Raw genomic sequence first — 17,876 nt, 5'->3', positions numbered from 1 at the left:
CTGTTCCAACGCGGCTGTAGATTTAAGGCAGAGCACGTCGTACACCTTAGTTGTCTTCCTCAGCGTCAACGACGAAACTCTTTCATTTTATTTTAAGATTTTGCTGTTCAAAATCTCCTCGTGACAATCCTTTGGAAGCCCACTGTCGTTTGTCTGTTGTCCTGCAGATGGTCCCTGCTTCTCAGTGGTCCTCTTGAAGCGTTCTCTCCTAGTCATAGTTTGCGTCTGCGCCTCAGTCAATCCTTCCATATCCCTCATGTCACGGTTCCTGCAATTTAAAAATGAAAACTTCCCCGGAAAAACCCTCTTTTGCCCTCTGTCAGCTTAACACAATTAGACATGCACAATAAAGTTGTGCACTGTCTCTTAAAAATTCTCAGGGCTTCTCCCCTAGAGTAGCTTCACTCCAGGCCCTGTCATAAGAAAAAACATTAGCCAGTGGTGTGTCCTGCTGTAAATCATGTGATTAGATCATATGATTAGCCCTCTGCTGTGGAAAAAGTGATATAGATGTTAGCGCAGCGCGTCTGTATGCACACTTTCTCACAGTGACCTCTGCACTGTAAACAATACAAGGTCATGAATAACACCCCTGGTAAATTCACAAAGACACAGAAAGTGGCAATTAAAAGGTTAAGTCAGCACGGCTCAAAAGCCCATGCAACCCAGGATGTTGCTGTCACCTTTCTGCTCCTGTAACAAAGAAACATACATATATACATCCACCCTTTTGTCTCTCTGGGTGGAGGTGCAATCTTGCATATTGGTGTCAAGTCAGTCAAGTTTTGTCAGTCCAGTCAATCCCCGTGTTTATTGCTGATAGCAGAACCTCTTGTGTCGCAATAAGTTTCTACTGCCAGCAATGACGTCATTTCAAAAAGGAAAAAAAAGAATTTAGACTGGATTACCTCGCGAAATCCTTTTTGCCAGGGACTTGTTTTCTGATTGTCCCAAATAAGTGGCTTCTCCCGAGCCCATTTTAATTTTGGAGAAGCTCACTTGCGATTGTTCAACATGTTGTGTAGCGCTTTCGATTCTGATCTTGCAGGCCTGCTTGAAAAAGAGAAAATTGCCAAACAAAACCTCAGTGCACTGTTAAAAATCAAAAAAATATGAAGGCCTAGTTTAGAAGTTGTCTAAGCATACTCCCTTAGAATGATAGATCAAAACAACTAATTGGCAGGTTCAAAGTGGTACCAAAAGAAAATGCATCAGCCAAGTAAATCCCCAAAACTTTCATCCACCAGTCACACACCTCACACAACAGCAATATTCTATTAGAAAATGAGTTTTTGTTTTCCCCATGTACCCAGATGTGTGTCATGATAAAACCTCCCTCACACATCAGAAACCAGAAACTCAATAATCTATTAGTCCCCACTCATCTGACCCTCCCGCAGCATTCTGTTCACCGCTGATTCAATCATCCTTCCCCAAAAATAATACTAGTTCACTAGTCTATGTATCACTTCTTAACCTACTAAGCTAACTGGACAAGATGATGGTAACAGAAATGTTTAAAATGCTATTTGGTCTTCATGAGCTTCATTGCATGTGTGTTTGTGTTAGTAGGATTAATGCATTTTTCTGTTTGTGTAATTTTTTGTGTACCTCTCCTCTTTGCGGTGCTCCAGACACTTTTCAATTCTCCACGCAAGGCAGTCGTTTTTCTTCCCAGTTTCCTAAACCCAAATTTCATTCCCACACTACAACAGCCTTCCTCCATGTTGTCCCCTTCTCCTTTGACTGTGGTCTCATCTCATCTCTGCCCTTTGCAGCAGTCCAGTGAGAGTCAGTTGTCTTTCAGCTTTGTCCTGTGTCTTTAACACTCTCATTTTGCCATTTTTGCGCCGAAAGTGGCAAATGTCCAACTCAAGCAGTCTTTTCAAAAGTCCATTCACACACAGTGAAGGTGCAGCTCGTTGGAAATGCACATCCATCCATCCAGTCATGATGATGCCATTTTTCTCCTTGCTGTCGCTGTCTTGCACAGCTGTTGCTGCTGGACCTTTTCTTCACTACTCAGGATGCTGCTGTGAGCTCTCGAGATCCATCTCGTTGTTCTGGAACTGCATTTCTTGTCTTCAGGGAGAGATTCTTGGAGCTTGTGTTCTCAGGGTGACAAACACATGGAAGTTAAGCTGTAAAACAATTTAGCCAAAACTTGGCTTGAGTGTTTCTAATCATGTTAACCTATAATTTCTTCCGACTGCTGCACATGGAAAATTGATCCGGGTCTGCTCTTCACCTGCGAGTGACACACTGAGACATTTTGATCATTCTTCTCATTGCTTAAAACAACACATCTCCCCTCTCTGGTTCTGAACTCCCCTTTCTTAAAAACCCAGAGAGATTGTAGTTGTTCTACGTTGAAAAACACCAAACCCTCTTCCTATTTTGCTTATTTTTATCAACAATTCTGCTAAAAAAAGAAATTTTCGTGTGTCCACCCTAGGGGAGCTGGTGGCCTGCAGTACCACCTTCTCCCTCTAGTTGGAAACAACTGTTACACACATTTCTACACTCCTCTCTTTTTTTTTTTTTTTTTTTTTGTTTTTGTTCCCCATTTTCAACATTTTGTAACCCCATTTTTCACTGTTTTTACACACACATCAACGTTTCCCACACAACCATTCTCCGCAATCTTACACACTACACATTTACTCAATTCTTACCATACAGTCACGTATTGAGTTTTGTCTCTGGCCGCCTGGTGGAACGTCTGCCGATCTACTTGATCTAGATCCCATTTTACTACACGAGGCGTCCCCCGTGAGGCCCTTGCCTTCTACGGACCAAGGAACGAACACCGCCACTCCGTGCACTATAGTACACGGAAATGGATCCCGACAGTGTACCCGAGTTGCTGTCCCTGTGACGTACTTCGACCGAACACAGGTCTGGGCCGGCTTCTCCCCAACAGCGCGCTCGAGCCAATGTCCTTGTGATGAGCCGTACCCAACACAAGCCTGGGGCCTCAAACCACCAGGTTTTCCTCCCGGAGACTCGAACTCCGGGGTCGGCCAGCGTTCCCCCCCTCGGCCAGACAAAAAACTCTCCATGACTGTATACAAGTTAGCTACAACTCACCCATCTGCAGAAGTCCCCTCAAAATCGATGATCTCGGTGGTGACTGAAACACACGGCTCCGTGACTCCTCCATTTCCTTCGCTTCAACAGCTGGTAGGACAAAGGTACCTTTTCCCTCAGGGGTGATCAGCCCGTCCACGGAACCGTTGTTCAGCGACCACACGGACCACCCTGCTCACAGCGCCATTTTGTTGTGGAAGTTTTCCCACTTAAATAAAGCCTGCAGACGAGCGGTGAGCGGTAGCTAGCATTCTTTAATTCATGCACACAACATACAAACAAGCTTGTGGAGCCCCATGGCCGCGGGACCGACGGTCAGCAGAGTCTCACTGAGCCAAAGTCAACCTCTCAGTTAAATACCTTCTCCAGGAACAAAAGGCAGTACACAGCTGTTTCACACCTTAAGGTTCACACTCCCTTGCTACTTCCCAGAGTCCTCAAGAGACAAAAGACTGGTCCTCTGGAGTTCCTGTTTTCCCCCCAACATCTTTGCTACACCCCCTACCATTTGTCTTAAGTATGAGTGTCAGACATGTTAAAACAATGAAATAATGTGATTAATACCTTAGTGAAAGAAATTCCTCTACACAGGCTAAGTAAACAGTCCTCCAGCCAATCCAGGTGGCCTTGCATGGGATGGGGAGAATAGTCAAATCACAGTCGTTATCAGGGAGTGTTTGTCCGGCTTCAGCCTTGGGCCTGTGCAGCTGGCGCCGTGGTGGTGTCTGCATTTGATCCCGAATTTGTTGATTTATTGAGAATTTTCAAAGCTGATCTTTAACACTCTGATACTGGTCTCTCTATCTCCCGTTGGAGAGCCGCGAGCCTCCCCATGATGGTATCAAACTTCTGATCCGTGGTGTTATCATTCTTTTGATTCTGAGACCTCACAACTGCTGTGATCCGTTCTGTGATGTGATCCAGCTTTCGCTCAAGGTTGTCATTTTGAGCAGGGCCCTCTCTGATGTATCCCACCATACGCTCAATGGTGTTGTTTTGAGCCTTCACATCAGCCATAAGCGTCTCCAAGGTGTTAACCATGCTGCGTTCGTTGTGAGAGGTCCCGTCGCTTCAATTCCAGCGGGCAGCTTTGGGGGGGTTTGAACAGCCGGTTCCGCTCTCTTATTTCTCCGATAAGTCAGGGCCATGCCAGCTCCGATCAGCAAGAACCCCGTTATCATGGTTCCGAATAGGTAAATATCTTCAGCGTCCTCGATCGACAGTCCCGCCAGGCACACGAGCCTCCATTTCTGCCACCCGTCCATCGTGTATCCGGCAGGGAAAGTCCCTCCGGGGCACTCGGGCTCTCCCGAGCCCAGACTTCTCGTCGCGCTCAATTTCTGTTATTTTTAGGTTTTTCTTTGACCCTTAGTCTGTTGTAATTATGCAATTTTTATTTTTATAGTAGGGCTGGTTTCATTATGTCTATATCATCAGGTCTTTTTACCTGTAGTCTGTGTTCTGTTCATAATTCTAGTTTGATTGTATTCTGTTCCTTGGTTAAGTTTATTTTACGTTCCCCGTGTTTCATCCATATCTTATTTAGTCGCCATAATGTTTTATTTTTCTAGTCTGTCTCTTGTGCGTTTTTGCTTCCCCTGTTTAGTTATCTGATTATTTTCACCTGTTTCTTATTTTTCCCCAGATGTGACTCATTCTCTATTAATGCTCCGTCTGTCTGTATATAAAGTCTGGGTTTGTCCTAGCTTTCTGTTGTGTTGTACTTTTTGTCTGCCCATGTGTTTCCTTCCATTTTGGCTCAATGGACTTTGTGTTTCTGCTGGCTAAATGAAGCTTTCTGAAGCATTTAAGCTTGTACTGAAAAACGGTTCATTACTGAAAGCTTTTCAACACAGTCTTCTTTGGTGGCATCAAAACAAAATGAAGAGCAACCTAAATCTAAAACTTGAAACAAACTTCTTCAATTGTCCACTCAAGAGAGTTGTGTTCATAGCTTCTGTTTAATGACAGCTCTGTCTGATATCGGGCTGCTGTTTGTTCTATTCAATTCAATTTTATTCATATAGCACCAAATCACAACATTAGTCGCCTCAAGGCGCTTTCTATTGTAAAGTTGACCCTACAATGATACATTCAGAGAAAAACCCAACAATCTATGACCCCCTATGAGCAAGCACTTTGGCCACAGTTTGAAGCGAAAAACTCCCTTTTAACAGGAAGAAACCTCTGGCAGAACCAGGCTCAGGGAGGGGCGGCTATCTGCTGCGACCGGTTGGGGTGAGGGAAGGAAGACAGGATAAAAGACATGCTGTGGAAGAGAGACAGAGGTTAATAACAAGTAGGATTCAATGCAGAGGTCTATTAACACACAGTGAGTGAGAAATGTAACTGAGGAAGAAATACTCAATGCATCATGGGAATCCTATATGCCTTAGCAAAAAGGAAAGTTTTTTTTTTCCTTACACAATTCCACTTGTTTTGTGACATAAAATAACTAACCTCCATCCTCAGATATCAGTGTGTGGGAATGGGGCAATGGGAGTGGAACACCTGAGCCTGAGACAGGAGGTTGGCAGATATGTGGTTTATTTTACACATATACAAAAGGTCTGCCTTCACCAAATAAATTATCATGGTAAATACAATGCGCTCCTTAAATTTCTTTCTTAAAATGCAGCTTTTATGTCTTTTAATCATGATTTACAATGTACAATTGTACATGGGTGTACACACACACGCACACACGCACGCACACACACACACACGGATAAATTCAGTGTGAAATTCACAGTGAGATCTTTACAAAATATGTTATGTTTGTATAATAATACTGTGCGTTTTTGCAGCAGGGTGGGGGATTTGTGGGGAATACTCTCTGCTGCGACCGGGGGTGCTGGAGCACAGCTTCTTCTCAGTGCGACACCAAAGGCTGTAAACCTGTTATTCCTGCTGTCCAGAAGTAGAGGGCGCTATTGTATAGCGTGTAGTCGCTTTGGAGCGTGATGTCACGGGGGTGGGCGTGGAAAGGATTTTGGTTCGATCCGCCATTTTCGGGGTCTAGCGCAAGTGAAAAGGGAGCGAAGGCACACGCAACAGCCACGGTTCATATTTGCTGTGTGGTCGGCTGCAATGTTCGATCGCACGACCGGCAAGAGAATAAGCTTGAAAATGGTTTATCTTTTCATTCTTTCCCAACCTGGAAGCAACACGAGGCAGCTCATGTATCAATGTTAGCAAACGAAGGTGTGTAGCCTGGATAGCAGCTGTGAGATGAGCTGATATCCAGTTCTCTTCCATCTCCAAATATCTGTTGGTGCTCCAGACAGTTTCATTCCGGTAAGTTCTAAATATGTTCATATCACTCTTTATAGCCTATTAGTTTTATTTTCGATGCACTCTGAGCTCATAGCAAATTAGAACAAACATCCTACTGAGTGATTTTGTAGAACCACCTTCTATTTATAGAGTTGCTAATTATTTGGCATTATTGCAGCAAACCAGCCTATGAAATGGATGAAACACATCGTGACTGGGTTCCAGCGCTACACAAGGGACCTGCTTCAAACATACCACCCTGCCAATCAGATTACTTCTTCCATGTGAGGGTGAAGAGGTGACCCTTCTGGATAAGATGGTGAAGGTTTGCTGCATTTTGGTGAACAGTGTGATAATAAAACCAGGGAAATATGAAACCTGCTCCTGTTAAATATTCTTAAGTATTGTGCTGTTAAAATTGCTGTATTTTTTCCAAAAGATACAGTAAATAAAGTAATGTTAGTAGTGGTTGATATCACGTAAACACTGTCATGATTTTGTGTAAACATTTTGTCATTTGTAAACTATAAATGACTGGATTCTACATTGTAACGGATGTGATGTTCTATAAAGTGGTTTTCATAATAATAAAAAAAAAAAGAGGCAGAAATTAGTTTGTTTCTTTATTCAATTTTTGAACAGTGGTACTCAGTGAGTACATATTCAGTAAATGCAAATTATTTACATGGCAGTGCACTACAGGCATAAATCTAGACCCCTAGATAAAACATTATGGGTCATTCCCACAACCCACAGCTTTACTGTGCTCCAGCAAAGTATCCAAGTATCCTCCAGCAGTGACAACTCCTCCACAGTAGCAGGTGGGATTTTTCTTTTTTGAGGACGGCTCCTTTTCCCTGTCACTACGGATGGTCTGTTTATGTTTTGATCAAGAGCCTTTTTTTGGGCAGCTGAAGAGGAGAAGTCTATCTTACGGCCAACCTCTGACTGTATCTTGGTCACATTACCCAGCAAAACCCAGCATGCAGGTTCATCTGTAACAGTCCTGTGCCACAGATCAACACTGTTGCTTCTACATTAAACAGAAGAGCAGTGACGTGGGTGCAGGTCTCCACGACTCCGGCCTTACAGGTGCAGTGGGCGGCTTCAACCTTCCCTGTGATGCTCACAGTGACCCATGGCTGCAATGCTCGTTCATTCAGTCTTTGAGAGTGCAGGACCTGAAACACACACAAAGTTCATTTAAAGACAAGAACTATGAGCCAAGGCTGACATAAATGTGTTTAATCTACTTTATCATAAATGTAACAAAGTTTTTAGAAAGTTAGCACATACATGTTTCATTTCTTTATGTGTCCATCTATAGAAGGCTGCATGTTATAGTGTTAATCTGCCTGTTCTCTGTCAGAAACCTGCCTGCAGAAAATGAACCTAAAGTATGTAATGCAAGGATGTCATCACTTTAGAGATGGAGAAAGCATAAAGTGACAATTATGAATCCCTTAATATGATAAGGAGATTCTGCAGGTCATTAATCAATGTATAAAACTAAAATAAAATGTATTTTAGTGACACAAGATACAAATATGGAAGCAAGATGTATAATTAGAATTATTTATAATAAATATGAATAAATTAGTGCAATTTCTTTAACCATAAAGAATAACTAAATCCTTCAGGACAATGTCACATCAGTGCACTGAACTCACTATGTTATCCCTCTAACAGCCTCCACATGTTCTCACTGTAATTTCCCCTCATGAATGAATTTATGCTGCACTAATCTGAATGTTTGCAGGGAAATCAAACGCATTTCACACGCAGTACTCGAGCTGACTTACCTTTGTTTGAATGACGACTTGTACGCGCTGACTCCACAGACAAGGTACGAAAATATGTCAGGCTACGTCAATAGCGGTTGGTCTTCAGGGTTTCTACTCCACAGCCGTGTTTCATACGGGTCCACATTTCCAATGCACGCTATTTTCTGCAAGTACCGCCGCTTCGCCTCTGGACGCAATCGGTCTCTATACAGTCCATTCTCTTTTGAGCTGCTTTTAAGCATCTTTCTTGTAGTCGTCGTTCCAACAGTGTGTTTGTTTTAATTCGTAGACCCCGAAAATGGCGCTGCGCTCCCATAATGCATTGCGGCGTGACGTCAACTCCAAAGCCTTATTGGAGGATCTGAGAGTCACTTCCGAGTTTGTTCTCAGAACGCGGTGTCACTACCCGATCCGTACCGGAAACCCGATCGGTACCCCGCATGCGCAAATCTTACGTCACTTCCTCTCTTTGCCAACATTGCGACATTCAATATATTTGAACGATACGGTTAGCGCCCAGTTAGCTCCTAGCATTTCTCAACAGCTCTGCCTCCTTTTCGACTCCCCGGGACATTTAAACAATGGATAATCCGTATACAAACAAATTCATGCTTTTCTCCTCAACAGAGAGCGTCCCCGATTGAACAACAGCGCCGTAAAATAAGAAGAATGGCGCCTAATTACAGAGTTAATAATACAGACTTAGCAATGTGTCACGTGAAGATTCATCAGCCAGATGAAGTGTTTACTGACAATTGACAGTGATAGCGGACATCATCATCACTATTCCAGTCAATCCTCTCCACACAGACAAGCATAAACACACTCGACTATCACTGAATCAAATTTAACACACGTTTGTAATGACGCCAATTCAGTTTACAATAGGGTTCATCCGCTCGGTCAGAAGGTGGCAGTATCCTCGTACACTGGGGAGTACACTGCCATTAAACGAACAGAAGAAGAAGAAAACATCTGCACATGCGCGGTACGGATCGGGTAGACCCGATTTGTACGGTCCGACTTTGCACATGCGCAGTAAGGATCGGGGAGTCCCGATCCGTAACTATCTTTTTATTTTTCGTTTTTGTCTACATTGTACTGAAATGCTTCATTATTGCAAACATTTTAAGATATACTTATTATTCTTAACATCTTAACCGATACTCTGACCCGTAACTATCGTAAAACGCTACGACCGGAAGTAGACACCTTTCGCGCATGCGCGGTACCGATCGGGTTTCCGGTACGGATCGGGTAGCGACACGCGGGATAGTTTCGTGCTGGATGTTATTTGAGAGAAGGAACGAGGTTTCGTTTTCAAGGACAGCAGAAGTTCCAACTGACCGTAAGAGAATTACGTTTTATGTAATATAATGTGCAGCTATTGTTACGATAGTAAGCTGTAGTAAACTACTTCCTTCTCATAGACAGTAGTGTTTAGGATCACCTCTGACTCTTTCCTTTGCGCAGATTCAGCATGTCGGCCCAAAATGCAATGAGGAGCAATAAAAAAGCCATTCATGGGATTCTGTCCGGAGACCGCAGGCTAATTCTCAACAAAGTTTATGAGAATAAGCTGATCACTCAGCGGGAGTACAACAATCTTAAAAGCATCAACAACGCAAACGTGGAGACACACGTCAGTGAGCTCGTGGATACGATCATGAATAAAGGAGAAGATAAATGCAAAGACTTCCTGAACCTCCTGCAAACCGATGGCGCCATTAAAGAAACTTTCCCTCAGCTGGCGAGTTTACAACTGACTTACACCCCCCTTTTATCCAAGCCTGTCCAAGTGTCTTCATGTCAGCACGGTAACACACACGTAACACTGTATAGAAACGCTGTGTCTCCTGTTGTGTTTGGTTGTTTAACTCAGTTTTATTGTTCTTCCCTCAGATGTTCTGCCACAAGATGGAAATATGTCAAAGGTGAGATGCTGATGCAGAAACAGCCTCCTACACTTGTGACATCGCTTGAGACAGATATGTAGATGAAATTCTGTGGTTACGCAGCCTGTAGTAACACATATAAAATCTTGGTGTCCACTCTTTAGGATGTTTATCAAATCATTAGCCGGCCCGTCGGCCTCTGCGTGATCATAAACAATAAGAACTTCTTGGATGGTTCACCAAGAAGAGGATCAGATAAAGACGCCCGTAAGTTTCAGGGGCAGATTTTTTATTCTTTCTTGTTAGTATCTGGTGCTTAAATATTTTTCTCTAATTACATTTTTGCAGAAAGCTTGGCAGAGGTGTTCAGCTGGCTGGGCTTCAGAGTGCTGATGTGTAAAGACCTGACCAAGGATCAGATGGATCAGGCACTGACGTTTGTTGCTTCCCTGGCAGACATGTCTCAGCTGCAGAAGTTCAACTTTAAAGAGTGGGATGGCAGCAGCTTTGTTGATCCTCAGCAGGTTCTTGAGCACGGTGATGCTTTCATCTGCTCTATTCTGAGTCACAGAAAAAAGGGTGTTGTTTTGGGAACTGACAGGGACCCCTTCCCCATTAAAGAAATTACCCGAAAGTTCAGGGGGTGTGACCAGTCTGTCCTCACTGGTAAGCCCAAAGTGTTCCTGATCCAGGCCTGCCAAGGAAGTAACAAACAGCGTGGAGTGCAGTTGATGGAGACTGATGATGATACTTCACCATTGACCATCCCTGAGGAAGCTGATGTTCTGGTTGCCATGGCCACTGTTGAAGATCATGTTTCATTTAGACATATAGTCAATGGAAGCTGGTTCATTCAGTCTCTTTGTGAGCAGCTGAAGGAGCGCTGTCCCAGGTAATTGTTTTAAAATCACCAAACACATGTGTACACTGACCCTGACAGTGATATCAACATGTTTTTGTATCTCTATAAATGCTCTTAGGGGCGAGGACATCGTCTCCATCCTCCACTACGTGAACGATGATGTAGCACATAGCGAGACCTCCTCGTTGGACAAGCAGATGCCTGAAGTGAGATTCACCCTGAGAAAGAAACTTGTGCTGCCACCTCAGCGCACCTGAAGTCATCATGGAAATACAGCACATCTTACTGTGCAACTAGGGATGCATGATTAACTCAGAGTTACTTATTATGTTTCTTAAAATGTTTCCTTTATATTTTCCATCTTTCTCTCATCATTTTAAATCTTTTATTTTTCTAAATCTGAATCTCGCATTGAGGTGTTGCATTTTATTCATGTAGCAGTTTAATATCAAAGAATAAATCTCAGACTGGGAACACAACTGGTGTTATTTGTGTTGGGAGGTTTTTACATGTGCTGCAGTGAAGCTTCACGGGTGCTTTTCCTAAACTGAGCCTTTACATTCTTAAACCTAGTAACATTACCTAATCAATCAAAAAGGTTACTTTTTTTCTTCAAACAACAAATCTCACAACACTCTCCTGATAGTAACAATAAAAATGTTACATTTAACTTGTTATAATGTCTTTTAATTCTCTCAGAATACATCAGTTTGCTTCAGAACTGTTTGACTTGATTTCTCTCTCCACAAATCCTGAAAGATTACCATGGCTACTATATGTGGTTGAAAGAAACATGTTCCAGCAAAACCTTTTTTCAAAAATGTTGTTTATTTTCTTCTGTCCCTCATTTTGTTTTGTTTTTTTTTTCATGTGGATCTCTGAACTGTTAGATGAAGATAAATACTTGATTTAAAAAAGGAAGGTGAAGTTCAGAGAAGGACATCCCAGTGTTTGAGTGGTCTGTGCTGGAGCAAAGAGACCACAGCTGAAGCCTATTATGGTTAATAGGTATTGCGTAAGTGCTGTAGGAAACATCTGCACTGGCCTTCTATCGTCTGATTGAAGGCATTGAAGTCATCTGGGCAGTGCTGGAAAGTAACAGTCTTAAACAATCTGTCTATACGCATTGAAATCGCTATAAATAGTACTGAATATATCCAGATTCAAGTCATGTCATAGATATTAACGTATGATATGCAGCTTATAAATGTTTGGGCTGCCTGCAGAGATGAGCATCTCCCTGTGGTTTGTGTGCTTTGACACTTTCAAGAACCTGGCTTTCTGATCACTGATTACATCAGTGATCTGATTACATCAGTGATTACATCAGTGATTACATCAGTTGATCAATGTTTATTGTTAGTCTTTCAACCCAGTGTTAATAGAGTTGAAATTGAATCCATAAAGAAAGAACGGGTAGAGCCAAAAAACACCTTTGGTTACACGCTTGTCCATAAGTGACAGTGACTTCCTTCTCAGGCTCCTCAGAAGCTGGTGTGCCCTCTGACTCTCACCTCCCTGCACTCCTCCATCTCATCCTATATGCAAGTCTGACTGAGTGAAATCCAGAATTTAAAAAACTCTACATCACTCAGCCCTCTGCTTCCTGAAGTGTGGACACAGGTTGAAAATGTGGGAGTCTTGCTGTCCACTACAAAGGACACTGAATCAAACATTTGTTTAAGGTTTAGTGGGATAGGTTTACTGTACATTTCTGAAATCCTACTAAGTTTAAAATAAGAATTGCCAAGAATATTGAATGAAAAAAAATTGACTTTTAGCAACAGAAACATAATATCTACAAATGTATCTATTTAGATTGTAAGGCCAACAAGGGACAATTGTTGAAAATTAGCAGTAGCTATAAACCTATGTGCGGTACATCAGTTTCATGTCTTGCACTTGAACTATGTTAAACTGCACTGTCCCTTTTAAATAAATAAATTCAAATGATCAAATTAAAAAAAAAATCACTTAAGCTCCCTTGTTGCTATAACATGTGAAATGGCCATCATTTTGAAAAGCAAGCATGCTGCCTGTGTTACGGATTCAAATATTGGGAATGGATACAAGAGGAAAACCAAAAATAACCACACTGGTCCGGCCGGGTCAAGTCAAACGATGATTTAATGAACACACGCGTGGGAGATGGACACCATACAGCAGACAGCATCAGATCTCAAAATGGTGGAGCCTTGATCAAACTCTTATAGCCTCTAATGGCCCCCACCTAATCATAAAAGCCTAAACATTCACATTCTTTCTCACACAGCGCCTAAGCTACGACCTTGGCTCCCTGTTTATCTGCTCCTGGTGAGGTGGGGCAGTATGCTCTGTTCTCTTCTAATCAGACAAATAAGGCGATGACTTTCTGTGAACAGTATTTCTTATAACTCAGCAGTATAATGCATCATAAAACAATATCATTCATTCACAATAAATCAACAGTCTAATGTAATGCAAATCAGTTTACCAAATGTAATAGTTATCACCTTCTTCTAGTTCAGGAGCATAATGCAAACTGAAACTACATAATAATTCACAATCTTTAATTAGGGGTCTAACATGGCATAAAATAATATCATAATCCCACAATTCCCCCTGATGAGCTCTTTAGACTTAAAGAGCTCACTTACACCCTGCAATCCAATGTTGCCGGGTTCATTTCTCCTTACTCCTGAGGCCCTTTGTCCCCCTGTTGGGTGAACCATATGTGACATGACCTCTGTGTTTACGCAGTTCAGATGCAAGAAAAACTTTTATTACAACAACAACAGTAGGTACAGATTATACTCCCATCACTCCCCAGTTCTCCCACAGCTTTATTTCGGTGCTACCTTATACCCTCCAAACGTACTCAGACTAGAACCTCTGTCCGAGGAGCTTTTAACCTTTATTTTATTGCTGTAGGCACCAGTGTCTTCCAGTCGGGTGATCCTCTGCTCTCGTTTCCTTCAACCTCAGGGGTTAGACAACCCTTCAGTCGTTGCACAGATCAGGGGATTATTCTGCCCCGATTTCAAACAATGATCTGTGTATTCTGGGATCACAGCTGTGTTCCCCAGGAAAAGGAACAGAAAGGTGTTCTCCTTATGACCAACAGCCTCTCGAACGTCGTTGGTGTGGTGTTCCTGGATTTCCGTCAACCCCTTCGTGGTTATCGCTGTGTTTATTTGATCCATCCTTTTTAGGTGACTAACTGGAGCCCAAAATGCCATGACACTTGAACCCAGTTGATGTTTCAGCAGTCACCGTGTCTGTCTCTGCTGCCAAGGATCCTCGTATATCTGTGACCTCGTCTGGTGTCTGTTCCTTTCTCTGTAAGAGACAGAAAACCAAAACACCTCTCTTCCTAGCTCTAACAATCTAATGTTGCTGTCTACTGATCTTTTGGTGATTCAGAATTTGTTTAAAATATTCAGAATGTCCCAAGGACTTATCCTAATTTAGTGTATGTGTGTGTAAGCGTGTTTGCATTTAGCCTGCTGCACTCAAGGCATTTCCTACACTTTATCAGTCCGGACTATCGCCGAACGAAGCTTATGACCTTCAAAAGACCGAGTGCCAACTCATTATAAGCACATTTGCAAGATATATATAAAAATGATTAAAACCACTCATTCTAATAAAAGACATAAAAAACAAATTAGCCATTTCTAATTCTAACATGTGTCCATTCAATTAAGCTAGAAAATTAAAAAAAAAGGTTAGTGACCTCATATCTTAGAAAGTATCAGACTTTCTCCTATCCAATGTCGTTGCTCCAGTCTTGTTATCCTGTGTTAGGGAATGAAATCAATTTAATTGTCATGTTAGATCTGTTCAACTCCTGGCTCCGCCCAGAGCCTGCGTCTTCACAATTGTCTACAAACAAAACCTGTATTATTATGAACTTCACTTCAACATGAACTTGTTGACCACTTTTGACACCTGTAGATAGAAGATTAACATGGGGTTATAACAATCACTGTAATACAAATGTTAATATGTCAATAGCTTTAATAAATGTTCAATGCAATGTTTGTTATATGATTCTAATGTAACAATAATGCTGATGCTAAAATAACAGTAAAACACACCCTTTTTATCCCTTACTGACCACAGCAGGGGCCTCTATGTTTTAATTCAGCCATGAAGCTCACCTGATTCATCACTGAGCCCCACCGGCACTGGCATCTGACAGGGTGGTGCTGCATATTCTTCCTTTAATGTCACTATTTTCAATCTGTTAATTAGAGTGCTTAAACATGAAGTAGACTACATCCACTACAAGTCAATACAACTGTGAATGTGGCCAATTATCAATCTATTACCAATCAATAACAAAAAATAGCTTTTATTTTATGCATGCTTTTAGTCAACCACTCACCCACAGGATCTCCAATCCCAGAAAATTCCTTCTCCTCATTTAATAAGTCTGTCCTCCTTCCATGCCCTGGTAACTGGTCCATCCAGAGCTGTATCATTATGAAATATACATACAACAAGCCAAACCACACCTTGGTCACACCAACCCTTTTCCGCCCTGAAGATGTCCAACGCCATCTTAGTCTGGACTGTCAAAGGTGATTTTAACGCTGATTGTTCCGACAATCCATTTATAACATTTCCTGGTCAGATTAGCCAATCTCTGCACACTGGAATAAACATACTCAACATGATCAACATTTTTCCTGCGTGTTTTTCATCATCTTATTGATTCCAGCGCTCCATCCTTATGTGATTTGCTACATTATGTTTATCTAGAACTCCACTCTGTCTCTAAATGTGTGTAGAATTTTTCATGTTTGGGGTCAAATCTTAAGAATTTGACCATACGTGAAATTAATGGTGTTATTGTAACATGGTAGACCAGTGTGCCTGTGTTAATTCAGCTCCATATTATTGTGTGAAGTTGCACTGGGTTGGGAGTGTTTTTTTGTGTGTGTGTCACATTTTTGGTGAGCCAATGGCTGGAATGGGGTTGGACTAATTAGAGGCAGGTGTACTTGATTGCACTGATACACTGGTCTACTTATAGCCCACACTACAAACACTGCTGTGTCATTTTGTCTCTCTGTGCATGTATGTAATGTGATAATCTGATATGTTTGGGATGGATGGGTTTTGCGCTATGAATTTTATACTGAAGGTGTCATTTTGTCTCTCTGTGCAGGCCAGGGCCTATTATAGGCCACAGCCTAAAGGCAGCATAGTTGCACAGGTTGGAGTGATCACTGGCTATATGCTTGCAGGGTAGTGGGTCTCCAAGGACAACTTCTACCCCTGTTAAAGGCAACATGTGGAGTGCAACTGGCCGTGTGGCATAGCTGGCTCTGGCCTTGGGACTGTGTGTTTTTATTTGATTCATGAATGGGACACTGGACTGTTTTATCTTTTATCTCTTGATATTTTTTGTCACTAAATTATCTTTTAGAATTTTATTGACTGTCATCGTTTTGCCCACGACTGAGACGGTTGGTCAGACCTAAAATCTTTCTTTGGGTGTGTTACATTATCACCCCCATCGGGGCTTACCTTTCCCACTTCTGATGATATTCCTCCCTATTCTTTGCAAGTACCCCGTTTTGGTGGCGAGAAACTGTTGGTGTGGTCAAGTGGGCGCTGTAAAAACAAAAGCTCAGGACAGAACAGTTATCAGTCATGTACTTCATACAAAATTAGCATATATTGAATTTCATATTGATCCTCTGAGTGTAATAGTACATTTTAATTTGAATTTATCAAAGCTAAACACAATAATTTTTCTTTATTTTGCTCTTGTTCTTGTGCAGCACCACATCTCAGCACATGCCCCTGTCGGTTCTATGTTACTTTTCTAAATTATTGACTATTTCAATGGAGAACCTAAATGACTTTGACCAACGTTTGTCATTACATATCTCTATTTTGAAAGTGACAGTCTATCATTCCCCTGGTATCAATAGAGTTTTTTCTTGCTTTTTCTATCAAAATTGATTGACTTTTTACAGTGGCCCGCTATGGTTAATAATAACATGTTCAGTCATGAGTGAAATCAAAGCTTCTCTTCACTTTAGCATTTAACATTCCCAACAATATAATGTGCTGCATTAATCGAAACACAGCTAATAAAACCCAATTTTCTTGATGGAAACATCAGTAGCTCAAAATTAGCAACCAAAGGGTTAAGTCTGCAGTTCACACTCATGTGAAGCTACAGCCTCCCCCCCTAGTCTCTGTCCTTCTACTCCTGCAAAAACAAAACAAAGCGAGACAAAACATCCACCCTTCTTTTACAGGCTGGGTGAATTGTTTGTAGACATGTACTAATCCTAAAGTCGGTACCGTTTTTGTCTCAGTATCAAGTCAGTTTAAACTTTTAGTCGTCAGTCCATCACAGTCCAGTCACATGCATACATTCACACACATTCATACCAGATATTGCTGATAATGGAGTCTCACGCGCAACCTAATCAAGCCTCCATCACCAGCAAGATGACGTCATCATTTTAAAGGAAAACAGTTCCTTGTTTTTTTTTTTTGGACTGGATTGACTCGCTGCAATCCTTTTAGGTTCAGGACTTCTCATGTGATCAATGTCCCATATAAGTGAATTTCTCCAGAGCCCATTATAATCATGGAGAAAAATACTTTGCAACTGTTTTCAGTAAGAATGTTTATAGCGCTTTAAAGTTCAATCTCTCAGGCCTGGATTAAAGAGGTGATTTGTTAAATCAGGAACTCACAAAATACCAAAATATCACCACCGGTGGATCACTCCTCTCAGATGTTCTTATTTCAGTGCACTGTAACAAAAGCAAAGACAAACGTAACCAATAAAATACTCATATAATAACAAATACTGGGGCCCGTTGGAAACATGTCCAAGCATAAAACCATCTTTCTCTCTCTTAGAGAAAGAAAACAATCCAAACCTCACTGATAAAATCAACCTAGTGTTAAGCAAAACCCAAAATCAACCAAAACTTCACCAGAAAGTTTTCCTCC

General features: G+C 41.7%; 1 protein-coding gene across 2 annotated transcripts; it reads left to right on the top strand.

Annotated features, from left to right (window-relative positions):
• The first annotated feature begins 8,528 nt into the window (after window positions 1-8,528).
• On the top strand, window positions 8,529-11,386 carry LOC146498224 (caspase-8-like). Of its 2 annotated transcripts, XM_085141557.1 has the most exons (6): window positions 8,529-9,498; window positions 9,624-9,967; window positions 10,053-10,084; window positions 10,210-10,312; window positions 10,394-10,937; window positions 11,026-11,386. In XM_085141557.1, the coding sequence occupies exons 2-6, from the start codon at window positions 9,631-9,633 to the stop codon at window positions 11,162-11,164; spliced, it is 1,155 nt and encodes a 384-aa protein (XP_084997683.1). In that variant the 5' UTR covers window positions 8,529-9,498; window positions 9,624-9,630; the 3' UTR covers window positions 11,165-11,386. The 2 variants fall into 2 exon arrangements, with proteins under 2 accessions (XP_084997683.1, XP_084997684.1); XM_085141558.1 differs by having other exon boundaries at window positions 8,529-9,967.
• Window positions 11,387-17,876: the final 6,490 nt, after the last annotated feature.

This window comes from Neolamprologus multifasciatus, chromosome 18 (assembly GCF_963576455.1).
Source record: "Neolamprologus multifasciatus chromosome 18, fNeoMul1.2, whole genome shotgun sequence".
Lineage (NCBI taxonomy): Eukaryota > Metazoa > Chordata > Actinopteri > Cichliformes > Cichlidae > Neolamprologus > Neolamprologus multifasciatus.
Note: the sequence above shows the minus strand (reverse complement) of the source record. Positions and strands in the feature narration are given on the sequence as shown.